Raw genomic sequence first — 18,873 nt, forward strand, 5'->3', positions numbered from 1 at the left:
AAAAAAAAAGGTATTTCTAAAACTTACTTTCCTCATTCAAATAACTATGAGACCAAATGTATAGCTAGACCAATTAAAAATGCATTTTCTAGAAAAGTAAAAACTATGACAAATTACTATAAAAAATGGCAACAAAATATAACTTTTTACCCACTATTTTTTTACAAAAGTGAATAAAGGCAGCATTAGAGATCATTAACAAATAGATATCATATTCTCTTTATACTGACCCTTCCTAAAGTTATTATTTTCAAATATAGTCATTACATACTTTTAAGTAAACAAATTGTTTTAATCATGAAACAGAAAAACTATCTATTTGAAAATAGGTAAAAATAATTGGGACAGTTTGCTAAGAAGGCAAAATGGATAGCTTTATCATTTTTCTAAGTATATATCTTTATAATCAACAGTATCTTATGTTCCAAAAGACTATAGGAGAATGGGACTGTATTAAAACAAAGCTTTTGTTTAGACAGAATGCCCTAATTGTCAGACACTAAACTCTGGAATACAGTTACTAGAATCGTCATCACCTGCAGACATTGGTAAGGACATAAGTCATGAGACCGATAGGATTTTTATCAACCAAATGACTAGACAAAATAATCTTTAAAAAGTCTGTTAAAAATTTTTTTTAATAAATACAAAGTCTCTTATAGCTGTTTATCTTTTTAATAATTTCCTAATATAGCCTAGCATTTTATCTAGCATATAGTAAGCACTCATAAACATTAAGAGTACATATGAATAACAAGATATTCATGCCTGAATTAAATTCTTACATTTAATAACTATATTTCAAGAAAAACCTAGTTGTTTTACTTTAATAGCAGACAGCACAGTAACAAAACCAATTTCTTTTTCTACCCCTCTTACCTCTGGTGGTCCACTAAAAGAATAAGCGTACAGAATAGGCTGAATCATGATGAGAGACTGGGTCAAGTCTTGACGCATAAAGTGGTGACGATAATAGGAACTCTCATCAGGACTATTGTTAAAAACTTGCAAGAAAGGAGATCTTCTTAAATGAAACATAAACTACAAGATAAAACATGCGAGACAGCTTTAACTGATTTTAATATGGCAACAGAAGTTTACTACTATGAACACATTTGATTACAGCCATTAATACAAAAAAACAACTTCTAAATTGTATTTCTCAGAATCTTACCCATGATATCTATCAGTTACTTAAAAATGCAACTCAACAACAGCTAAAAAGAAAGAGATGACTCAAAAGAAAACCAAGACTAGGGACAAAAACCCCTTGTTTGGATCTAAGTCAAATATTTAGACTGAGGGCTTCCCTGGTGCTTCAGTGGTAAAGAATCCGCCTGCCAAAGCAGGAGACACAGTTTCAATCCCTGGGATGGAAGATCCCCTGGAGAAGGAAATGGCAACCCACTCCAGTATTCTTGCCTGGAGAATTCCAAGGACAGAGGAGTCTGGCGAGCTACAATCCATAGGGTCACAAAAGAGTTGGACACGACTTAGTGACTAAACAACAATAACTTAAACTAATGCCCTCAATTCCCTTACTATTTTCTGATATAAAGTGAGATCCGAGAATTCTCAAAACACAAAGGGTTGCCTCCCTTAAGACAAGTGAGTGACAGTCACTTAGTTGTGCCTGACTCTTTTCGACCCCATGGACTATATATAGCCTGCCAGGCTCCTCTGTCCACGGAATTCTCCAGGCAAGAATACTGGAGTGGGTAGCCACTCCCTTCTCCTCTAAGACAAGTAGACACTGCCTTATTCTAATCCTCCAAAATCTCAACAAGAGACTTGGGGAAGTCTCCCCCTATAAACATGGAGTTTCTAGGTTACAGATCAATAAACTATTTTCAAAAAATAAGAGTATCTCTGAAAAGAAGGTCGAAGCTTTAAACAAAGTTTTTGTGAGGAGCAAAAATTTGAATTTCTGTATCTCAATATTAATCATCCTTCCAGGTTAAGGTAATATAAAATACCACTTCTTCCATAAAGATATACCAAATAATCCATTTGGAAGGATTCTTTAAAGTTTCCTTTAAATATTGTGTCTCTGTTGTAGTGTTGAATCTCACTTTCTTTTCTGCATTGTTTACATATATTTCAGATCTCACCCTTCAAAATGAACACTCCTTGAAAACAGAATCCACGTCAACCATCTTTATTCTCCTAAATTACTTGCACTTCGTATATACTCAGTTGAATAAATATTATCTCTATTACTCATCATATAAACCTATACTTTTGGGAATATCTACCAAAACAACAGACAGATAGACTCCACTATCCAAGTAGAAAGGTTCTGTAAGATAAAGGTTCTTTTCTATTTATCTGGGATATCTCCATAAAGTTGTCCTCAGGCAACGATACCATAAGACTAGCAGATTGTTAAAATTACTTCCTTTCGGCAGTACTACTATTAGTTAGATCCCTTTTATCAGATGGAAAGCTAATCTGCTTCATACCAAACTGTGCTCCCTGATAAGGTTCTGGTGTAAATTTCTACTCACCACAAATATATGCTATATGCAAGGTTATCATAAAAATATTACTTACTTTCACTAACTATTCAACCATAATACTGTTTTCTTAGCTATCTCAAAACTTAAAACCTAACCAAAAGAATAATCCTATAAGATGAGTAATAAAAGACAACAGGAAAAGTGAGACCCGACGCTACTGTCAACACTAAGAACACAGATCTTCTGTCTACTCACCTGTGGATAAAGGGAGAAAGTTTCTGAAAATCTGAAGGAACTTGGATCATCTTTGTGATACTCGCCAAACTTCTGACACTAAATAAAATAAAACTTGTTAGTAATACATACTCTGGCACAGAGGTAAAACTTCTGCCTATGTGTTTTCTATTTTTAAAAAGTTATTCTCTTTAGGAGGCAGATACTGGACACAGTAAAACTGGGATATTATTTATAGACTTACCAAGAGAATGATTACCAAAAAAGACAGAAATCTGAATTTTGGAAGCAAACAATACATTTGCTTCAGTGCAGAACAACTCATCTTAAAAGTGTTTGCATTTTTTTAAACTAAGTGTCTCTGACAGCAAATAAAGAGCTCTGGGTGACGGCCCAAGGAGCTCAGTATGTGCCCCCTAAGACCCTACCTAAAAAAGAGAACAGTCTATAGACAGAAAGATGTGCTGTCAAGATACCACAGTGGCTCTGAAGGCAAAATGATGGTATAAAATTGGGTACACTCGAAAAAATACCAAAAAGAAAGAGCTACTGAGGAAAAGAAAATCAAGATCAACGGGTAAACCCGGACAGAAAGAACACAAAGGCAGAAACTAAAAGGCAATAAGGAGACACACACTCTAGCAATAGGGAAGTAAACCCTCCATGATAATATAACAAAAGGCATCAAAGTAACTGAGATAATCCACAGGAGAAAAGTGCTCAGCACAACGGCCGACACTAAGCACTGAGTAAATGGTAGCTTCCTCTTTGTTCTTCAGCAAAGTCTCTGACCTGAAAAGTTTCTATAGTACTTATGTAACTGGTCTACTTCCTGGCAACATCTATTAGTACTTGCATATGATCAAGGGCAAAAATAACCACCAAAAAGTAACAAGAGATTCACTGCTGAAAGTAGTGCAGGGCTTTTGTAGCCTAAAATGTTCAACTAAATCATTTACATAGCTATCTGTGCCATAAAGAACACATAAAAGGCATAATTGGTTTGACCACATTTTTGGTTTTCAGGAAAAATCATTTCAGAACCACAGCTATCCAAAGGATAAAAAAGCTGCAGATGCAGCACTAATCCTCAGAAAACAGATCTTGGTATCTGGGAATAAGAGTACTTCTGACATCAATGTGCCCTAATAACGTTTCACTGATGAAACTTATAGATTAGGATAATAATTTTCACTGTCCAATATGAAAGCCACTAGCTATGATAAATTAAAATTAATTAAAATTAAATTAAAATCCAGCTTCTCAGTTGCACTAGCCATATTTCAAGTACTCAAGAGCCACATGTTGGTAGTAGTTCCATAATGGACAGTGCCAATAACAGAACATTTCTGCCATTGTAGAAAGTTCTCCTGGACTGGTCTAAAATACAAAATATACTTGAGATCTAGAACATCAAACACGTTGGAAAGATTTTTCAGAAAAGCCAGTATGCCACACATCATTTGATTTTATTATAAGATCAGTCACTTTTTCATGTTTTTCATTTTCATTTTTATTGGTGACTGCATTCCTTCTTTTGCTAATTCCTTGTCCATGATCTTTGCTTATCTTTTACCCAAATACTACTCATTTGCAATAGCTCTTATATATGAAAATTTTCACATTTTGCCATACATGTAATAATGTTGGTAATAAATTGTGCTAATGGTATTTTTACCACACAGACTTTTGTTTCATTTGAATGTAATAAATCTTTTAATATTTTTATTTAATGGCTCCTGATTATATGTTTCATATTTAAAGTCCTTTTTCATCCAGAGGTTAAATGCATATTAACTTATTTTTTATAAATATTGCCTATGCCACAGATAACAATATAAATTTTGTATAATATACACATACATAAATTTCTAATCTTTGGGTTACTTTTTAAAATTTTACTGAACACTCAAATGCCCTGGCATTAATTACTGGAATTGAGAGGAGTAGTTTTTATTTACAACCCAACCAGAACACTACCACAAATGAGAAAAAAAACAAAAACTGAAGCAAAAAGGAGGTATATTAAAGATCCACTGTTTGAGTTATTTAGTAGTAGTAAGACTGGGCAAATAAAGCGATAGTAACACAATTTTCTTGGAGAAAATAACAACACTTGTAAGAACTTTAGTCTTTAATTCAGCTATTAGTAATGCACAAAGCCAGCCACATAAATGAGCCCAAAGGGTCAAAGCCTAACCTCTGTAAGAAAATGGTAATGATGGAAGCAGTCCTCCTTAAAAACAGCACAACTAAAGTGCCTGGTCCCACCAGTATACCAGAAAAAGTGCAGCTTCACACGGAAAGCTACTTATCAGTGGGTTTTACAGAGGTTGATAACCCAAGGTGTACTATCCGATTTCGTGTCATATGTCATAACCCACAAATGCAGTGATAATAGGTTAACTACAAATCATAACCATATGACAAATAAATGTGCTGATTACTTCAAACAGCTTTTAGATTCTCAAAGCAGTAAAGTATTTGTTAAAATTACATAGTCACAATTAGTGAAAAAGCTCAGGAAACAAGATATTTCAGAGCAAAATTTATTATCTAGAAAAGAAAAAAATCACACAGTAGATAAGAACCTAATAATGACCACATGTAAAATTACAGTAAGTAAAATGCTAGGATAAGATGAAGTCTGAGAAATTAGAAAGGTTCCATTGTAAAACAATATAAAAAGTGAATGCATTCATGACATGTTAAATGATGTTGAAGAGGTTTGTATAATTGGCTGAAAAATAACAGCTTCCCTAATCAAGCGAACAAGTCAACAGATTTCACCAATGTCATGCCAAGTTGCTAAATAACTGTGAAATTCCAGAGGACTTTTCTGCTGCCCTAAACAAGCAAAGGGCAAAACATATTTAATGTTTTGATCTTCTTATATGGAAACCAAAGTCTACTTTGGAGAAAATATGCTGGCATTTGTACTGACGGTGTCCAATTAATGGTTGGCTCCAAGAAAGGTTTTATGACTCTTGTCAAAAAAAGACAGGCTGATGTTGCCACAAAACTGTTTTCTTCACAAAGAGGTCCTAGAGTAAAAACGCCCTCAAAAGTGAAAGAATGAAAGCACTGGATGGTTAACTTTATTAAACAAAGACTAGTTCCCTCAATAATGTTTTAAGTATACATGAAAATTTAGACAAAGAACACAAAAACTTCCTGCTAAAAAAAGAAATTTGATAGCCTAGCAAAGACAGTTCTCAATAGAATTTCCAAACTCAAGGAAGAATTGAAGAAGTACTTTCAAGGAAATTATAGGCCAGAATTTGCTGAGTAAATAGGAAGCATTAAGAACAGAACTTAACTAAGCATTCTAGGTCATAAGGAAAGTAATGGGTTCCTGACATGTTAAAGCCCAAGTATAATTAGCATTCTTAACAACTTTACTAACATATACTTTGGTAGCCTAGATACAGATAATAAAGACTTGTCTATGTTTTGTATGTTAATGTGTATAATTTTTATATCCTAATTAATTTCTCTTCAAACTTCCACTAAAATAAAAATAGAAAATTAAAACCACAGCAGTGGAGGAAACTATGCAAAAATACAGTAAAAACAAATACAGCAATTAAATTGGGAATTAATTTGGTATCAGTCCCCCCAAATAATAATAGGTTACATAATTGTCACTCCTTCATTTTAAGGAAAAAAGGCATTTTCATTTACTGGAAGAGATCGATGAGCTCTACTATTCATGACTATGCCTTTCTCAGCAACTTGATCAGTAGTCCCTCCACAGTCCTTCAGTTACACTGTCAAGTACCTTTGAAAGAGATTATCAGAAAATACTGACCATCAATAAATGCATACCGATTCAGAACAGTATGTTTACTTCTTACCAGTCTTATGAGCTGTCTGTCTAGCCATCTAAGCACATCTGGACCTTCTTCAGTTTCAGCTCTATAAATCGCCAGCCGAGCCATAAGAATGGCAGCTGCCTCCTGGTCAAAAGATGCAGCAATGTTTTGGATCTGAGTTTGAGCATCTGCCCAGCTAAAAACAAGAAGAAAATACAGAATTGCTGCTAAATTATAATGTTCATGATACCTTAGTTGGCTATTACACAGATTTAAATTTAAAAGATACAGAAAATTACATCAATATTTCAAAATTCCAATATTACCTAGAAAAATTAGGTTTAAAAAATCACTAATAGTAGTTTCAGTATAGTACTCACTGTTTTCAGAAAAAAATATCCAAACCTAATAAAATCCTCTAAAATAACTGCATGTGCCTAGGTGCTTCAGTCCTGTCCAGCTCTTTGCGACCCCACGGACCGCAGCCCGCCAGGCTTCTCTGTCCATGGGATTCTCCAGGAAAGAATACTGGAGTGAGTTGCAATGCCCTCCTCCAGGGGATGTTCCTGACCCATGGATGAAACTCGTGTCCCTTATGTCTCCTGCACTGGCAGGCAAGTTCTTGACCACCAGTGCCACCGCAGAAGCAGTAGATTTCCAAACACATTCCTTAAAACATTAAGATCTTTACATATAAAAATAACAGCATAGGTGTGTGTGTGTGTATGCACACAGATACACGGGCTGGTATCACAACAAACTGTGGAAAATTCAACAGTTAGAACTGGACATGGAACAACAGACTGGTTCCAAATCGGGAAAGGAGCACATCAAGGCTATATATTGGCACTGTGCTTATTTAACTTACATACAGAATACATCATGAGAAATGCTGGGCTGGATGAAGCACAAGCTGGAATCAAGATTGCTGGGAGAAATATCAATAAACCTCAGATATGCAGATGACACCACTCTATGGCAGAAAGCGAACAAGAACTAAAGAGCCTCTTGATGAAGGTGAAAAAAAGTTGGCTTAAAACTCAATATTCAGAAAACTAAGATCATGGCATCTGGTCCCATCACTTCATGGGAAATATATGAAGAAACAGTGGAAACAGTGACAGACTTGATTTTTTTGGGCTCCAAAATCACTGCAAATGGTGACTACAGCCATGAAATTAAAAGACACTTGCTCCTTGGAAAGAAAGTTATGACCAACCTAGACAGCATATCAAAAAGCAGAGACATTACTTTGCCAACAAAGGTCTGTCTAGTCAAAGCTATGGTTTTCCCAGTAGTCATGAATGGATGTGAGAGTTGAACTATAAAGAAAGCTGAGAGCCGATGAATTGATGCTTTTGAACTGTGGTGTTGGAGAAGACTCTTGAGAGTCCCTTGGACTGCAAGGAGATCCAAAGGAAATCAGTCCTGAATATTCATTGAAAGGACTGATGTTGAAGCTGAAACTCCAATTCTTTGGCCACCTGATGCAAAGAAGTGACTCATTTGAAAAGACTCTCATGCTGGGAAAGATTAAAGGCAGGAGAAGAAGGGAATGACAGAGGATGCGATGGTTGGATGGCATCACCGACTGAATAGGCATGAATTTGAGTAAATTCCAGGAGTTGGTGATGGGACAGGGAGGCCTGGCATGCTGCAATCCATGGGGTCGCAAAGAATCAGATACGACTGAGCGACTGAACTGAACTGAACTGACATGGGGTGGTATATCAGACTTTAAAAATTCATTTCTTCAATCTTATAAAATCTTCAATCTTATAAAAACAGAAAAATGGAAACACAAAAAATAAAATTTTCTCCCAGACTAAATAATTATCATTTCCTGAACCAGAAAATGAATAAAGTATCAGAATTTTTTCTCATTGGTCTTTAATTCAATTATTAGTAATAAAAATTACTTAATTAAAATTATTATGTATTCTTTTCTCTCCATATTGATACACTAAAACCAATAAAAAATAATAAGTAAAATTTTAGTCTAAGTGATTCATTTGACATTATATATAAAATAGCACAATTTATTAAACTCACCTGTTCTATAAATCTAATCCAGTCAAGCTGATAATGAGGAGACTCAGCAATAGCTTTTGTTTGTTTGTCTAACATTTCACAGGCAGAGTTTTTTAATACTTCAGCTGATCCTGTTCCTAAAGCACCTCACTTAAAGCAATTCTGGCAATACTTATAGCTTCGTGAAAAGCTGAACCACTTTTACATGACTCAGAGCTCTAAGAAGGGATCTCACGCAGCAGCACTCAAATTCTTCTCCTTTTTTCCTGTGCTTTTAATTTTTTTTCAAGTAGACAAATAATTGTTTAATATTTTCCAGGTGACTTATAGCCATAGATTATCTCAGTCTAATGAAATACCAAAAAGCAGAAAACAATGAGACTGAATAAAGGAATAAGAACTGGTAATTTTAAAGGTTACTTTTAGTGCAATTTAAACACTTAGTGATTATACTAACAGTTTAATTTAATTACTTTTAAGTAAAAAAATATCATAGAACTAAAAACAAAGCTGTTGCTTGTCTGGCCACGCAGCAGGGCTTGCAGAATCTTAGTTCCCCAACCAGGGAGTGAACCAGGGCCCAGGGCAGCTGAAGTACCAATGGTTAGGACCACTAGATCACCACGGAATTCTCAAAAGCAAAACTGTTTTAAATGGGAATTTTTTCCCAACTTGTACGACCATGATATTCACTTGCTGAAACATTTTTCTCCTGAAAACAAAACGGTTCAGCAGTGAAAAATACATTAGCAAGCAAACACATACAAATTTACTACTTAAAAGTTATTTAGCCATCAATTTAAAATTTTATTCCTAAAGTTTAAAGGGTTTGTTCACATGGCAAAATCTGTCTTCTGTATTTTCAATACTCTTTCACTATGATTCTTACCAGTAGTTTCAAACCAAACTTTCCAGATCAAAGTTATTTTCTCTATACAACACAGGATAACTTGACTGTATCTCAGGAACTTAAGTCCTTTACTTTCATATGGTTTATTCACTTAACAAATGCACTTGCCTTGGCCAATAAATAAAGGGGAAAAAATAAGACTTGATTATTGAAAATGGCCAGGATAAGCTAATTTGAAGAAGTGGGTGCTTTGGTGAGACTCAAAGATATAAATGGCACCAAAACACACATGGTATCTCTCTACAAATAGCCTCAAAAATTCGAAGCAAAAAAAAATTGAAGATCTGTAAATCCATGAAAAATTTCTTATAACAAAAGTTCCCTTTCTCTTGAAAGATTAACCTCTTTTTAAAACTTTTCATTTTAAGAATATTTCAAACATAAAAGCAATGAGTAGAATAATCTATATGTTCATCACCTAGATTAAACAATTCTCAGCACTGTAACATTCTGTTTTGCCATTCTCTCTTCCTTCATACACACACACTTTTTCTTTCGCCAAACTTTGTGAGACTAAATTAAAGATAGATATTTCACCTTCTCCTTAAATACTTCAATGTGTATCTCCTAAGAATAAAAAAGTTCCTTTATACAGCTCCAGTTACAAAATAAATGAAATTAAACACTGATATAACTCCAGTATTCTTGTCTGGGAAATCTCATGGACAGAAGAACCAGGCAGGCTATAGTCCGTGGCATTGCCAAGAATCGGACACAACTTAGCAAATGAACACCACCACCACCACACAATCTGGAGACTGGGATTTGGGGAAATAGTTCTTGATGGAAATTTGGCATAAAATGGAAAGTGAAGTGACCTAGCAATATGGAATATAGACTTTTGTAAGAAATTAAAATTTGTGTATAGAATAATAGTTGCAAATATTCAAACAATAAATTCCGTGGTTAAAGGGAAAAAAAAAAGATAAAATATTATTATCCTATATGTAGACCAAATTCAAATTGCCCCAATTGTCTCAACAATGTCCCTATAGCAAAAATTTTCCTGACAGGATTTTATCCAGGATTGCATACTGGCTTTAGTTATAATGTCTCTTTAGTCTCCTTTAATTTGGACAAGTTACTAACAGTTTCTTTGCCTTCTAAGACATTTTTGTTGAGTCTAAGCCAGTGGCTTTGTAAAGTATCCCTCAATTTGACATGCTCAGTTGTTTCCTTAAGCAAATATTTTGAATTCCAAATTAAGTTATACAGGCATGTGGGGGTGGGACGTGTATATGCTGCTGCTAAGTCACTTCAGTCGTGTACAACTCTGTGCAACCCCACAGACGGCAGCCCGCCAGGCTCCTCTGTCCCTGGGATCCTCCAGGCAAGACTATTAGAGTGGGTTGCATTTCCTTCTCCAGTGTACATGTTGAGGTGGCATAAATAAATTGACCTATTTGCCAAGAATCAATACTTCAAAGTTTGTAGTATAAAATCTGAACAAACATAAAGGAAAGCTCAATTGGCACTTTTTCTTCAAAAGAGTAATATACTCCCTTAACATTCATTCAAGGATTTTAAGTCAGAGCAAAGTTACAGCAGGACAATATATCTAATCTCTCTACATACTGCCCTGTACTATTTAACAGGCCATCCAACACAACCCTCTGTTGAAACATTAGGCCGTGTCCATCACTCACCAAAATAGTCTCATGATTTTAGAAATGAAGCTGAAATTTAAATACATTTCAATAAAAAGAGAGCTATGATGCCTTCCTTCAGTGTGCATTTTCTAAACCATACCTAGATCAGGTTAAGTTTATACTGCCCAACACTTCCTACTCAGACAATCAAATCCAAGACAAAAATAGACCAAAAGTCTGTTCACATCTAGATTCACCTCATCTAAGAATCCTTTCCAGACCAACTTCATTTCAAAATGTCACTCAAAATAGGAAGCCAGTTTGGGGAGCATGACACATAAATTAAATCTCTAACAAATACAACTTACTTCCTAGCAATGGTGGTCACTCGTATACGTCTCTGCCCACTTGAATGCTGATACTGAGTCACAAACTGGATTGCACCACGCCCTCCTTGAGGAATTGGAGCATTATGCTGCATAAAAATAAAAGAGCAGAATCTAAGCAAAGTCTATTACAATGTTGTCATATACTCATGGATTGCATATTCTAGCACTAACAATTCATTCTAAAATCTATCAGAAGGATGCTTATTTCAAGGGCATACAGAACAATGGCGATTTACCACATGAAGGAGAAATGTATTGGGGAGAGGAGAAAAATTATGAAGGATAAGAGGGAACTGAGTCAAGCTAGTAAACCAATTTCAAGTAATATATAATTCAGAGAAACATGAAAAAGCAAAATGAAGAGAGAAGTGTAAAGAAATTAAAAGATAAAAAAAAGCATATGTGAGGCAGTTCTGCCTAACAGTAACTGGATAAAAAGAAATGGAACTAACATAAAAAAGAATGAAATAATGCCTTTTACAGTAATATGGATGGACTAAGATATAATCATACCAAGTAAGAGAGACAGAGAAATACGTATATCATACGGTATCATTTATATGTAGGATCTAAAAAAAAGATACAAATGAACTTATTTACAAAACAGAAATAAATTCACAGACATAGAAAACAAATTTATGGTTACCAAAGGGGAAGGCTGGGGTGGGGGATTAGGATTTGGGGATTAACATATACACACTACTATATATAAAACAGATAACCAACAAGGACCTACTGTATAGCACAGGGAACTATACTCAATATTTTGTAATAACCTATAAGGGAAAAGAATCTGAAAAAGAATAGAAAAATATATATGTATAACTTTGCTGTACACCTGAAACTAACACAACATTTCAAATTGACTACAATTCAATAAAAGAAAAAGAGCTAAGTTTCCTCCCCTACGTACATAAGATGAAAACACAGATTTTAGGAAGATAATCACATGATGAACAGATGACCAACAGAAAACCATTAATGAGAGGAGACCAACAGTAATATATGATAATCATCCTCAGAAAGAAACAAGACGGTCAAAAGGGAAACTTTCTTCATGCCCTTTGACAACAGCCATTCTTGCTTTGTTGTTGTTGTTACTGTCTGTCAATAAGAGCCACTATCTTTTTCACAAATTTTAATAGTTAAAAAAGAAAATTACTGCATATATTTTAGGCAGGCTCACTACTAATACTTCATAGTTCATTTTATGCCCAATAACTACTGGTATATCAATATTTATACGTTATATCATTCTTTAATATGATAATGTTCTCCTGCAGCAGAAGAAAATATCGTTCCAAATACTGGCATCTTTTACCTTCCAATCTTTTTCTATAAATTTTGATATCTTAAACTTTCTTTCAAAAGGACTCATATATCAGTATACCTTGCGACACCTAGGAGGAACTAGATACCCACCTACAAAAATGCATAACTAGAGCAGAATTTAAGATTTTATTTATGCTACAGCTTTAAAACAAAAGACTAAAAGCTGGGTTGTCCAAGGTTGGGTATTTGCAGCTCTCCCTGACATCTCTTATTATACAGTATGTCCTCTCACCAAGGAGTGTAGCCTTGAGAAATAGAAAATGACAAAGAAAAATTTCAAAACAGAACAAGCTTTTGGTCATAGCTCTGGAAATATTCATGGCCTAAATTACGTTTTCAAATATACATTTCAATATTCAAATATAAAAGTCATACCTGATTGACAACTTCAAAATATATGGCTAAGGTTGTAGTGGGACTGAGTCCACATATCTTCCACTGACAAGTGCCACCTGTTCCTATCTCCTGTAAAAATAAAACATAGCATATTTGAAAGCTAGAGAATATAATTTATCTCTGGTGGTGGTGGTGGTGGTGGTGGTTTAGTCAATAAGTCATGTCCGATTCTTGCAACCCCACGGACTGTAGCCTGCCAAGCTCCTCTGTCCATGGGATTCTCCAGGCAAGAGTACTGGAGTGGGAATTTACCACTATATATATGTGTGTGTATATATATATGTATATATATATATATGGGCTTCCTTTGTAGCTCAGTCGGTAAAGAATCTGCCTGCAGTGCAGGAGACCTGGGTTTGGTCCCTGGGTTGGGAAGATTCCCTGGAGAAGGAAATGGCAACCCACTCCAGTATCCTTGCCTGGAAAATCTCATGGACACAGGAGCCTAGTGGGCTGCAGTCCATGGGGTCGCAAAGTCGGGCATGACTGAGCGACTAACATTTACTTACTTATACACACACACACACACACACACACACATATATGCATATATATATAAAGGTGGAAACGTAGAAAAAAAAACCAGTGAGAAAAAATTTACTTCAGGTTTCTAACTAATTTAATAAATGTCAAATGTCTAAGATTTTTTTAAGATCATATAAATATGCCATGAAATAAAATTAAGCAGTTTTCGCACAAATAAAATTAATTCAAATCCTTGCTAAGTAAATTATAAAAGTATTAGCATAAGTTTCTCATATTGGAGACATTACAAGTATACTCAATTTAATGAAGTAATTACAACTAACATTATCCTTCTATCCAATGATTTAATCCACTTAAAGAGATAGTGATTTAACATACGCATATATGAATACAGGTTCTTCGGATCAGAACTGTGTAATTTAAGCCATCTAATTTCCAAGAAAACATCTTAGATATAAATTTTTACCATGCAAACTGCTTAAAATTAATTTTTAAAGTGTCATTTCAAAGATGATTGCACACTTTGTATTTTATCCCATCATTTTCTTCACAGCTACATGATTCTACCATTTCAAAGCACCTTATACATCTCCTAGATAGAATAATAGTAAAGAAAGGAATTAATTCAGCTTGTGGCTTAGCTGGTAAAGAATCAGACTGCAATGTGGGAGACCTGAGTTAGAACCCTGGGTTTGGAAGATCCCCTGGAGAAGGGAAAGGCTACCCACTCCAGTATTCTGGCCTGGAGAATTCCATGGACTATATAGTCCATGGGGTCGCAAAGAGTCAGACACGACTGAGTGACTTTCACTTTCACTTTCAAAATCTTAAATCTAATTCAATTACTCCAATGGAACCTCTATTAATGAAAACAATGGGGGAATCAATTTTGACTTTCAGAAATCTCCAACTTTCCAAATCATAATAGTTGCTTTTTCTCCCCCAGGCACAATGGGGCAAGGAATAACTTAGGCATAAAAAATAGAAGACTAGTGAGACAGTACAGAAGTTTTAATTTAGGGACGGATGGGAAAAGTAGCATGTGGAAAGAACCACCACACACAGAGGTATACCAATGGAAGCTGAACCACGTTCTACTGAAAAGCAGCCCACACAGTCATTTTGAAAGAATGCTACATACTGCCCAAGACTCTATTGAATCTACCCTGAGAATTAATGATTTTCTTTTTAGAAAAAAAGGTAGTGACTTACATTTTCAGACACACAGGGTCCTTTAGAATTGAGAGACACACAGGGTCCAATAGCTCCTGAAATCTTTATTTCCCTTGAGGTCTGCAAAATAAGAATATACAGTCAGCACCCCATATTGGTGGGCTCCACATCGGCACCTTTTTGAATGAGAGCTTTCTGGATTATGTGGCAATTTCTTAAAATAAGACAACAATGAAGTTCGCTGCATCAAATGGCTCTTCTTTTCACAAGTAATTTCTCTGTAGAATGCAACACTGTCGGACAGCATTTCACCCATTAATTGAACTTCTTTCAAAATTGGAGTGAGTCCTCTCAAACTCTGTCACTGCTTCATCAACTAAGTTTATATAATACTTTAAATCCTTTGGGGTCATTTCAACAATCTATAAAGTATTTTCACCAGTAGATTCTATTTCAAGAAACCCCACTTTCTTTGCTCATTCTGAAGAAGAAACTCTTCTCCATTCAAGCTTCATCATGAGATTGTAGCAATTCAGTCACACATTCAGGCTTCATTTTGAGTATTTATTTATTTCGCTGTGCCAGGTCCTAGTTGCAGCACACAGGATCTTTGATCTTTACTGCAACATGCAGGATCTTTTAGTCATGCCACGTGGCTTCTTTCAGTTGCATCATATGAACTTCTATTTGCGGCATGTGGGATCTAGTTCCCTGACCAGGGATGGAAACTAGGCCCCCTGCACTGGGAGCACAGACAGTCTCAGCCACTGAACCACCAGAGAAGTTCCCAGGCTCTAATTCTGCTGCTGCTGCTAAGTCACTTCAGTCGTGTCCGACTCCGTGCGACCCCATAGACAGCAGCCCACCAGGCTCTGCCGTCCCTGGGATTCTCCAGGCAAGAACACTGGAGTGGGTTGCCACTTCCTTCTCCAATGCAGGAAAGTGAAAAGTGAAAGTGAAGTTGCTCAGTCGTGTCCGACTCCTAGCGACCCCATGGACTGGAGCCTACCAGGCTCCTCTGTCCATGGGATTTGCCAGGCAAGAGTACTGGAGTGGGATGCCATCGCCTTCTAATTCTAGCTAGCTCTAATTCCCCACATCTAATTCTAGTTCCCTAGTTGTTTCCACTATATCTGTAATTACTTCCTCCACTGAAGTCTTGAACCCCTCAGAGACCCATGAGGCTTGAAACTTCTTTCAAATGCCTGTTAAGGCTGATATTTTTTACCTCTTTCAACAAATCACATATGTTCTTAGTGGCATCTAGAATGGTGAATTCTCTGCCAAGATTCATCAAATGAATCACCGTCTATGGCAGCATGACCTTATGAAATATATTTCTTAAAAAATATGACTTGAAAATTGAAATTACTGCTTGATCCATGGGCTGCATAATAGATATTGGGTTAGCAGGCATGAAAACAACATGAATCTCATTGTCCGTCAGAGCTCTTGGAGTACCAGGTGCATTTTCAATGAGCAGTAGTATTTAAAAGAGAACCTTTTTTTCCTGAGCAGCAGGTCTCAACAGTGGGTTCTAAATATTCAGTAAACATGCGGTAAAGATATGCTGTCATCCAGGATATGCTGTTCCACTTAAAGAGCATGGAGAGAAGATTCTTAAGGGTCCAAGGATTTTCAGAAACGGTAAATGAGTCTTAATTCAACTTACAGTCACCAACTGCATTAGCCCCTAACAAGAGAGTCAAGACTGTCCTTTGAAGCCAGACATTGACTTCTCTCTAGCTATGAAAGTTCTCAATGGCATTTTCTTCCAGTAGAATACAATTTCACCTACATTGAAAACTTGTTTTAATTAACTACCTTCATTAACTAACCCAGTATCTGTTATGCAGGCCATGGATCTTAGCAAGATCTTCTGGATAATTTTCCTACAGCTTCTACATTACCACTTGCTGCTTCCCTTGCACTCTCATACTTTCCTTAAATGTTATGAACTGACTCTGTGCTAGCTTCAGATTTTTCCTCTGCAGCTCCCTCACCTCTCTCAGCCTTCCAAGAATTGAAGAGAGTTAGGACCCACTCCAGTACTCTTGACTGGCAAATCCCATGGACAGAGGAGCCTGGTAGGCTGCAGTCCATGGAGTCTCGAAGAGTCGGACATGACTGAGCAACTTCACTTTCACTTTTCACTTTCACGCATTGGAGAAGGAAATGGCAACCCACTCCAGTGTTCTTGCCTGGAGAATCCCAGGGACGGGGAGCCTGGTGGGCTGCCGTCTATGGGGTCACACAGAGTCGGACAGGACTGAAGCGACTTAGCAGCAGCAGCAGGGCCTGCTGGAGATTAGGATTTGGCCTAAGGGAATGTTATAGCAGGTTTTATCCTCTATCCAGGCTACTAAAAATATCCACTATCAGGCTATTTCACTTTCTTTTTGCTATCATTCATGTACTTTTAATTTCCTTCAAGAACTTTTCCTTTGCCTTTACAACTTGACTAAACGGTGCCATAAAGCCTAGCTTTTGGCCTGTCTTGGCTTTTGACATGCCTTCTTCAGTAAGCTTTTGATTTAAAGTGAGAGATGTGGGACTCTTTCTTTTACTTGAATGCTTTAGAGGCCATTGCACAGTTATTAATTGATGTAATTTAAAATACTATTGTGTCTCAGGGAATAGGAAGGCCTGAGAAGAGGGACAGAGATAGATGGAGTGATCAGAACATATACATTTGCTGATTAAGTTCACTGTCTTAAATGGGCATGGTTCATGGTGCCCCAAAACAATTATGGTATTAATGGTAACATTAAAAATCACAGATGACAAATGCAATAATAATGAAAAAGTTTCAAATATTGTGAGACTTTCCAAAATGTGACAGAGACATAAAATAAGCAAATGCTGGTGGGAAAATGGTGCTAACAGACTTGCTCCACACAGGGTTGCCATAAATCCTCAACTTTTAAAAAACATAGTATCTGCAAAGCATGATAAAACAAGGTATACCTAGCCTTAAAAAGTTAAACCCTATTTAAACAAAAAATGGAGTCAAAGGAAATTTTACTTATATAATTTTTTCTTGTTTTAACAATTACCTATGGATGCTCAAGTAAAATTTCATTATATGTTTAATAATGAACAGTATTATGGTGAATAAAATCTCTAACTCCAGGTTTCAATATAAAATAACCACAATTTTTAAAGTATATATTGAATTTGACTGATGGTATTTTAAAATTATGATCAAGCCTACAAATTTCTCTCTTGGTAACATACCACACATGTCAAGTTTTAGCTCTTACCTTTATTTCTAATGTACCACCAAAGCCCATTTTAAACTGCCCATGCATATCTTTGGTAAAAACTCTTTGAAAGGTCTGCTTGAATAAAGAAGTGTTGAAAGAGTCGCCCATTACCATGTATCCTCTGCATGAAAAGAACAAGAAACAATGTGATGCGAGTACTTGGGTCCATGTGATAAAAGCAGAAAAGCAAATTATTTCTCAACACTACTAACATTTTAAAGATATTTCCTCAAATGTGTTTATTAACATTAATTTTAAAAACTCAATTATATGAAAATATTCCTACCCCACAAATAATCTCAATTCTGAGGGTACCTGAGTGCCCCTAACACTTGTATTAGTCCTCAGTAATTTTTTTAAAATCTTTTTTAAATAAGTTATACATCATACATTACAAAATTCAGAAAGCACAAATGGGTACACAGTAACATATGTGTTGGAAGTGAGAGTTGGACTATAAAGAAAGCTGAGTGCAGAAGAATTGATGCTTTTGAACTGTGGTGTTGGAGAAGACTCGAGAGTCCCTTGGACTACAAGGAGATCCAACCAGTCCATCCTAAAGATCAGTCCTGGGTGTTCATTGGGGGGACTGATGTTGAAGCTGAAACTTCCAATACTTTGGCCACCTGATGCGAAGAGCTGACTCATTTGAAAAGACCCTAATGCTGGGAAAGATTGAGGGCAGGAGGAGAAGGGGATGATAGAGGATGAGATGGGTGGATGGCATCACCGACTCAATGGACATGAGTTTGGGTGGACTCTGGGAGTTGGTGATGGACAGGGAGGCCTGGCG

At 36.1% G+C, this 18,873-nt stretch overlaps 1 protein-coding gene across 1 annotated transcript in view; it reads right to left on the reverse strand.

Annotated features, from left to right (window-relative positions):
* Positions 1-18,873, reverse strand: part of SEC23A (Sec23 homolog A (S. cerevisiae)) — a 62,881-nt gene that overhangs the window by 21,356 nt on the left and 22,652 nt on the right. The window contains exons 10-16 of the mRNA XM_010835327.1: positions 18,078-18,201; positions 14,854-14,934; positions 13,135-13,224; positions 11,407-11,513; positions 6,551-6,704; positions 2,715-2,792; positions 880-1,041 (exon numbers count right to left, since the gene is read on the reverse strand). Coding sequence (XP_010833629.1) covers positions 880-1,041; positions 2,715-2,792; positions 6,551-6,704; positions 11,407-11,513; positions 13,135-13,224; positions 14,854-14,934; positions 18,078-18,201 — 796 coding nt within the window. The remainder of the gene's footprint in view (positions 1-879; positions 1,042-2,714; positions 2,793-6,550; positions 6,705-11,406; positions 11,514-13,134; positions 13,225-14,853; positions 14,935-18,077; positions 18,202-18,873) is intronic.

The sequence above is a fragment of the Bison bison genome, unplaced genomic scaffold (assembly GCF_000754665.1).
Source record: "Bison bison bison isolate TAMUID 2011002044 unplaced genomic scaffold, Bison_UMD1.0 scf7180017864041, whole genome shotgun sequence".
NCBI classification, from domain to species: domain Eukaryota; kingdom Metazoa; phylum Chordata; class Mammalia; order Artiodactyla; family Bovidae; genus Bison; species Bison bison.